The sequence below is a fragment of the Myotis davidii genome, unplaced genomic scaffold (assembly GCF_000327345.1).
Source record: "Myotis davidii unplaced genomic scaffold, ASM32734v1 scaffold149, whole genome shotgun sequence".
Lineage (NCBI taxonomy): Eukaryota > Metazoa > Chordata > Mammalia > Chiroptera > Vespertilionidae > Myotis > Myotis davidii.
Genome location: NW_006352194.1, coordinates 603,179 through 611,352, shown reverse-complemented (window position 1 = coordinate 611,352; position 8,174 = coordinate 603,179). Strand labels below are relative to the sequence as shown.

The following is an 8,174-nucleotide window of genomic DNA, read 5'->3' as shown; positions in this document are numbered from 1 at the left end:
CAGTAAATATATCCTGGGACAATAATTTGGAGCCAACTCTCTTGCAGGGCCACTCTCCTGTGCAATGGAAGAGCCACTGGGCCCCTGCCAACCTCTGCCTGGGCACTGGACACCCCACTAGGAGCTGGGAACTTGGGGCTGGGTTCTGAGGATGGATGGGGACTTGGACTTGGGTACTTGGGGCTAGGTACTTGGGCTTGCTTCTTGGAGTAACCAAGGCTCCATTTCTTTCTCTCTTTTATGCATTCATTGCTTCATTCTTGTATGTACCCTGCCCGGGGATCGAACCCACAACCTGGGCATATTGGGACGATGCTCCTACCAACTGACCTACCTGGCCAGGGCATGGCTCCATTGCTTTACTGGCCTATACAAATGAGCCTGCCTAACCTGACTCTCCTCTCTGTGGCCTCACAGCACCTAAGAAGGGTGTGACCTTGCCTGTTTGGGCTGCCTGCTCCATGGAGACTCCAGAGAGAAGGGAACGAGAAGGGCCTCTGGCTATCACTGTGGGACCTTCCTGGGATTCCCTTCCTCCCACCCCCCACCCCCCTCTGCACACCCCGCAGCCCGAAAGCCCCTGCTTCCTAATCCTCGCCCCTCCCCCACGGCCATCTGCTGAAAGGAAGTGGCTCTTCAGTTCTTCACAGGAAGCCACAGGCCTCCTCTGCTTCAGCTCCCTCCCACTCCCGCTGACCAAGCCCTCTGCAGGCCCCGGTCTTCTTCCAGGCTGGGTCCAGGGACGCCCTGCTCCTAGCATCACCCTCTGCTGCGCAGCCAAGTGTCATATGCCTGTGAAGTGCTTCCCTCATTTCCTGATCATCCCTGTGGCTCAGGCCTGGCCACAGGCGGTGGCCCCGCAGGTGAGGAGGTCCGGAATGCTGTGCTCAGGAGTTTGGAGATCCCGGAGAGGAGAGGGCACACCCGGCAGTGTCTCCGGATTGGCCGCTGTCGTGAGCTTCGGGAGCTCCTGCGCAGACGGGGCCAGGGTTGGACTCATTCCAGCTCGAGCATCCATGATAGGGCCTGACCCAGGGAGGGCTGTCGGCAATTGTGGCGCTGCGCAAGGATGGTGCAGGCTGAGGAGGAGCCCAGGGTGGGACTGCACTGCCACCTGGTGGCCACACCAGCACATAGCACCATGGAAGTGTGGGAGGCCTGCCAGGATGGGCAGTGAGCTGACTTTCAAGGGTCTTAGGGGCCAGGGAGGACTTTAAAGAGTAAAAGAAGCCCAGCCGGCCGGCGTGGCTCAGTGGTTGAGCCTCGACCTGTGAACCCAGGTGACAGTTCGATTCCTGGCGGGGGCTGCAAGCTCGATCCCCAATGTGGGTCGTGCAGGAGGCAGTTGATCAATGATTTCTCTCATCATTGATGTTTCTCTCTTTCCTTCTCCCTTCCTCTCTGAAATCAATGAAAATATGTTTTTTTTAAAAAATAAAATAAAATAAATCACTAGATAAAGGGGTCTTATTGAAGAGCATGACAGCTCTAGCCCTGGCCGGTGTGGTTGGAAGGTAGGGTTTCAGGTTCGGGTCCCCTGGCGGGGCGCTTACGGAAGGCCAGGCAGCCAGTGCTCTTCTCTCACATGGATCTCTCTCTTCTCACCCTTCTTCCTCCCTTCCCCTCTCCGGAGTTTGTCCTCGGGTGAGGATTAAAACAGAATACAAACAACAAAAAACAGCCCAGTGGGCGGGCTCAGTGTTTGAGCATAGTCCCATGAACCAGGAGGGAGGTCACAGTTGGTTCCGTGGTTGGTTCTTTTCATTCCAGGGTCAGGGCATATGGCCGCCTTGTGGGCTCCATCCCCAGTGGAGACGTGTAGGAGGCAGCCTATCAATGTTTCTATCTCTTTATCCTTCTCCCTTCCTCTCTCTAAAATCAATAAGTACATATTTTTTTTAAAAAAAGAGCATGTCAGTTCTAACTTGAGCACTCAAGAAAGGCATTCTAGGTCTAGATGAGAATCCAACTCTTGCCCTCCTCCGTTTTGTAGTTTAGGAGAGCGATCTCAACCTCTTTCATCTCATGGCACACAGAAAGTGATTAAGAACATTCTGCAGCACACCAAAAATTATATTTTTTGCTGAAATATATATATTTTTTGCTGATCTGACAAAAAAATTAGGTATAATTTTGAATCAGTCACATCAGACGGCTATTGGCGTGTTGGCTGTTGTCATTTTTTTTAAAAAAGGTGACAATCTGAGAGATAAAAGGTCAGTACCCCTGACTAAATAATCAGGTTTTGCATGTCTTAAAAATTCTTGCAACACATCCATGTGCCGTGGCACCCAGTTTGAAAATTGCTGGTCGAGGACATAGAGGCCCAGGGAGAAAGGATGAGGACAGGGGACCTCAGCATTGTTTTCCACCAAGTCAGCCACACAGATGGATCTATTTTCAGACTTGTCTTAGGGTGTGGTCCCAGAGTACCCTGCTCGTTTCTAGTCACCCTCATTTGTGACCAAACATGGCCTTTCTCAGCACCATCGCCCACCTTAGTCCCAAAGTTGGCAACCAGATTGCTTTCGTCAGCTTCAAAAATAAAATCTACTCTCCGAGGGCTGGGATCTGACAGGGCCAGGGGGGGTTCAGAAGGATGTGCTTCAGGCTCAGCAGTTTTAGAGGAGGAAGTGTCCTGGAGAATATGCTATCCAGCCCCACTGGTTTGCAAAAGCAAGGAAGAAGCTGGGACTCAGGGAGGATAAGTAGCCTGCCTGAGGCACCCCACCCTGGAGCGGGGCCAAGACTCCACTGTGTGTCTTTCTGAAGGCCATCGCCAAGGAGGAGTCTAAAAGTGCATTAGCATCTCCTGACTTGTTGCATTAGTGAATTCTGGCTGCGTTCATCCTTCTGCCTCATACTTTGTAGACAAGGTGACTGTGGGCTGTGAGGCTGACAAGGGCCACGGCAGGTGAAAGGAGATGGGGATGAGGGGGTGGTGACAGGGAGAGAGAAGTGGGGGTCGTAGATGCTTGTGAGGGCTCTCAGTTCGTGCACTGTGGGCTCCAAGGAGGTAGGAACCGGGTCTCTACCACTGTCGTGTCCTCAGCATTTGGCACGGTGCCTAGCACAGACTGAGTGCCCAGTAAATGTTTGGAGAACGAAGACAAGGAGTTACCTGCACAGGCCCGAAGAGACCCTGGAGTAGGTGGAACCTCCCCATAAAGATGGGTCATTTCAATGTCATTCAGCCTGAGAACTGCTGAGGCCTCGGATCTAAAATGGGGGGGCAGAGTTGTCCATCTTCCTTTAGCCGTGATGCTATTCAAGGGAATAAGATGCCACGGGAATAAGTGGAGGACACTCACCCTTGGGAGAAAGGCAGAACAGAGTCTGTGAGCCCCAGAGAATAAATCCTGACTCCAAAGTTAAATTACCTAATTCCTAGTAGGCATTTGGCTATTTCCTCCTTGTTTTATGCAAGTCCTAATCATAACAGTCACTGACATTAACAGAGCGCTCACTATGTGCCAGGCACCATGCTAGACTCTCTTTGTTCACTAGTTCACCTAATTTCATAACAAAACCCCCGTGAGACAGGTGTTATTACCACTCTCAGTTTATAGAGGAGGAAGCTGAGTCACGGAGAGGTGAAGAAACCTGCACTAGGGCACACGGGGCAGGAACTGAACCAAGGTCTGCAGGGCTCCAGATGAACATTCCTGACTGCTATGCTCCACGGCCTCCTCTGAAACTCATGTGTGTCAGAGAAGATTGAGTAAAAGGTAAGGGGCCTGTGTTTACTTGGACCACAGTGTTAAAGGGGGTGCAGGACCTCCTCCCCTAGGTCTGCATGTGGTGACAGTGGGTATTATCAGGGGAACTCCAAGGAAAGAACCAGAATTCCATTCACTCCTTCCCATGAAGATTGGGGAAGGCATAGGGACAGGTGGATGGAAGTGGAGGTTCAATTCTGCTCACATATATTGAGCACCAACTGTATGCCAGGTCTATTCTGGGAACTAGGGGAAAAGGATAACTTAGATACAGTGCCCTCCCTGAAGGGGCTGAAGGACACGTACCTGTCTCTGGGATCTCATCCCTATAGACAAACTAGGGTGCAATTAATAGGCCTCAGCACAGTGTGATGCTTGAGACTGTACCTCCTTCTGTGGGCAGAAGTCCACTCTATCGCTCCCCCCACCTCCCATGGATGGCTCTAGCCAAGGCAGGACTCTGCTCAGGCTTGTATGGTAGCAGGCCCAGGGACTCAGCCCAGTTTCTGCTCTTGGATACAAGCCATGGAGACAATATTTGAGGTGCAGGAGGGTGCCTGTCCCACCTATGCAACTCTTCCACAAACTGTGCTGCTCCGGTGGTCTGGGGCAAGCCACCTGAGGCAACCATCGGCCGAGGTGGCATTGGACCCGGGGACAGGAGGAAGCAGGATGGTGCTCTTCCCCACCCGTCCATACACATTCTTAATGGAAGAACTTCTGGATTAGAAATGAGGACAGCTGGCTTGGCCCTTTTGTGAATCACCAGATATTGTGACTCCCATGTGGCTACTTCCCAGGGGTGCAGATCTCCCTGGAGGGTGGGCTGGCATTGAGGCTGCTGCCCACTCATAGACCAGGACCACAGCGTTTTTCTCTTTTTCCATTAGTGATAGAACCAGCCCTACCTTGACTGACATTTGATTTCTAAGGTCTCCTGGCCCTCCCCCCGCCTGGGTCCTTGCACTCTGCCCCCAAACTTCAAATCTCCCCACAGGCTTGGGCTGGCCTTCCCTTCCCACTCAGAGGCATCTGCTCCAGATGCAAACTGCCCGCCCTATCCCAGATTCCCTGAGGGAAGGGAGGCCTTCTGAGCCCTCCAAAAGCTGCTGCTAACACACTTTCTTCAAAGCAAAAATCTGGCCCTCTGTTCTCCACCAGAGGTAGACCACTCTGGTGCTGCTTCAGAGAACAGGGATCTGGTTTCTACGTTTCTGCCAAATCAGAGAAGGAGCTGGAAGCTTCTCTCACTGAGACTAAACGGAGCTCTGCCTCCCTGGCCACTGCGACATCCAGCCTGAGCATTCACAGCGTGCCGGGCAGCAGGCAGCTCTGCTGGGAAGGAGTCTCAGGGTAGGGATGTCTGAGCTCTGGGTTATGAGCTTCAGGAGGACATTCTAGGCAGAAAGGACAGCACATGCCGAGGTCCAGGGACAGAATCAGCTGGGGGTGTTTCAGGAGCTGTGGTTGGCTTTAGGGAGAAGGGAGGGTGGGGTGTGTGGATGAGGCAGTCCAGACCCAGATCTTGTTGGGCTTCTCCTAGGAAGAATGACTCACAAGACGAAGTGTTTTCTGAGAGTTTATTCTCTTTTTCACCTGGTCGTTGACGAGTGTCACAGAGAGAGCTCTGGACTTCACCTGGGAGAAGTAGGGTGGGGGATGGGTGGCCTGGAAGCTGCTCACTCCTCCTCCTCCTCCTCTGCCCCCTTGTTGTCGATCTGCTTGTGGACAGCATAGCCTACAGCGGCACCAACGTTGGCCATGAGGACACTGCCACCACCAGTAGCCCCTGTAAAGCAAGTACAGCCAGGTCACGCGCAGCCCAGGCATCAGGCCTGGGAATCCAAAAGTCTGGAAACCAATGGTCAAGTCCAACCTCTTTTTCAGATGGAGAAACAGTGGCCCTGAGAGGGAAGGGGACTTCTGCAAAGTGAGTATTATTTCCCCCTCCTCCCAACCCACCACCTCAAATCAGAGCTGTGTTTCAGAGATGAAAAAAAGTCAAAATAACAACTCATTCTCCTCATGTCTTCCGTGATATTAATAATGCTAAGAGCAGCCACCTTTGTGGAGACCCCTCTGTGGGTGCTGGAGGGCTCACAAGTAAGAGAGGACAGCCATCTCATAACACTGGCCTGTTGCTAGCCCTGCCCAAGCCCCTTACTTCCCACTGCTGGGGTATGGCCTGGCCTGTGTTCCCCACTGCCCTCCTGAGAAGGGCTCTGTTCCTCTGGGCTGGTCCATTGGGCTTTGTCATCCAGAACTGAGAGAAGATGGAGGGCTCAGAAAGGCAGAGTGGGGAGAAAGAAAAGGGTGAAGGGGGGGGGGGAGAAAGAGAGATTCATAGAGATAGAATGAATGCCAAATTTTTAGAAGGATCATTCTGAGCTCTGTATCAATCCCCTTCATGGTGTTCAAGAAACTCAAGTCAAGACCAGAACTGGTGTGAGATTGAAGTGAGCTGTTCCCCTCTGGGTGTTTGAGAATGAGCAGATTCATAAAATGTTAAATTGAGGAATATTGTCCTGGTTAGTAGATGAGGAAAACTGAGGCTTGCTTTGAAAGCCAGCAATCAGACTGTCTGGGTTTGAATCCTGGCTCCAGTGCAAGCCAGCTGGGAGTAAAAGACAGAATCAGTCGGTGCCTCAATTCACCCACTGTATGATGGGGCTTATAAGAACACGCACTTCAGAGAGCTGAGCTGGCCTGCGGAAAGGACTCGGAATAGTAAATAGAGAGACGACCTGTGGCCCTGGTGTCTGCTCCAGGGCCTGGCCCCCAACTCACCCAAACTCTGCAGCGTGGCCACCAGCCCTCCAGCGGGCACGCCACCCCCGTTCGCTATGGCCGACCAGCTCATCAGCCAGGAGGCCACCGAGTGGGCAGCGATACCAGTGCCCGTGAAGCCCAGAGCGGGCAGCCCCAAGGCCAGGGCTCCTGGAGGAAGAGGAGACAGTGAGGGAGCGCCCGGGTCTGGGGTCGCCCCACCTTGTCAAACTCCCACCTTCCAGACCCACCTGCTCCGATCGCCATGTAGGGCAGCGCGCCCCAGATTCCGGAGTCGCTGTCTTCCGAGTCTTTCCTTTGGCCTGTGGGGAGAGCGGACAAAGTGGAGTGCAGTGGGGAGCAGAGTCTCCTGCTCTGTGCCTGATGCCCAGGAACACCCACAGAGCTGGGGACCACCATCCTCCTATTTCGGAGAGACTTTTCCTAAGGCGTCGTGCCCGGCGCATAACTGGCACTGAATAAATGTTAGAATGGAGGAATGGACCGATTAGGGATTCGAATCTGGGGCTCTGGCCACGACAAACCTGCACTGTCCATTGTAATAGCTTTCTCATTCAGAGGCATGCCTGAACCTCTAAACCAGCGGTTCTCAACCTGTGGGTCGCGACCCCTTTGGGGGTCAAATGACCCTTTCACAGGGGTCACCTAAGACCATCGGAAAACACATATACAGTGGGGCCTTGACTTACGAGTGTCCCGACTAACGAGTTTTTTGAGATACCAGCTGCCTCTCGGCCGATTTTTTGCATTGAGTCGATAATTTGAGTTAACGAGCTCAGTCTCAGAAGGAATTAAACTCGTAACTCAAGGCCCCACTGTATAATTACATGTTGTTTTTGTGATTAATCACTATGCTTTCATCATGTTCAATTTGTAACAATGAAAATACATCCTGCATATCAGATATTTACATGACGATTCATAACAGTAGCAACATTACAGTTATGAAGGAGCAACGAAAATAATTTTATGGTTGGGGGTCACCACCACATGAGGAACTGTATTTAAAGGGTCGCGGCATTAGGAAGGTTGAGAACCACTGCTCTAAAGTAAAGATCCTGAAACTTTCCCCTTCTTTCTGCCGCGATCTTCCTCTGCCCCAGGATCCTTACCTGCCTCCACCGGCCCGCAGGCGTAGAGGAGCAGGTAGCACAACAAGAGCGATACCACCTTCTGCCGCATGGTGGCGGCTTTGTCGCTGGACCTGGGGATGGGGAGAGGAAAGAGATGATCCAGAGCCATTTTTGAGCCAAACCCTCCAGGCTGTCTTCCTTTCCGATTGGAGGAAGAGTCCATACAAGGCAGCGAAGTGCTCTGGACTGAGCCCAGGGCCCCTCTCAGGACCTGCGGGATGTCCGTTTCTTCTGCAACAGGAGCAGTGATGTTCCTGCCTCACCCGCTGGTCCTGAGAAGCAGTGAGGGACCCTCTTCGGGTAAGGTGCCTGGCACGTGGCGCATGCTCAATGATGTCAGCTAGTATCCCTGCCCTGGTTTCTGTTGACTTTGTCCTCACTGCCTGCCTGACCTCGGGAAGGATACTAGCACTTTTTCTGGGTCTCGATTTGCTTATCCCTAAGATGGGTTATTAATAGAGCCTATTTTAGAGGGTGACTGTGAGTTTTGAAACTATTCATCACTATTCCCTAGCACTTAGAACATTATCTGTCA

At 52.4% G+C, this 8,174-nt stretch overlaps 1 protein-coding gene across 2 annotated transcripts in view; it reads right to left on the bottom strand.

Moving 5' to 3' along the window:
• Positions 1 to 5,285: 5,285 nt before the first annotated feature.
• Positions 5,286 to 8,174, bottom strand: part of IFI6 (interferon, alpha-inducible protein 6) — a 4,119-nt gene continuing 1,230 nt past the window's right edge. For both annotated transcript variants that reach the window (XM_006777473.2, XM_015557309.1), the window contains exons 2-5: positions 7,619 to 7,710; positions 6,737 to 6,808; positions 6,507 to 6,656; positions 5,286 to 5,508 (exon numbers count right to left, since the gene is read on the bottom strand). In XM_006777473.2, coding sequence (XP_006777536.1) covers positions 5,399 to 5,508; positions 6,507 to 6,656; positions 6,737 to 6,808; positions 7,619 to 7,688 — 402 coding nt within the window. In that variant the 5' untranslated portion in view covers positions 7,689 to 7,710 and the 3' untranslated portion in view covers positions 5,286 to 5,398. The remainder of the gene's footprint in view (positions 5,509 to 6,506; positions 6,657 to 6,736; positions 6,809 to 7,618; positions 7,711 to 8,174) is intronic.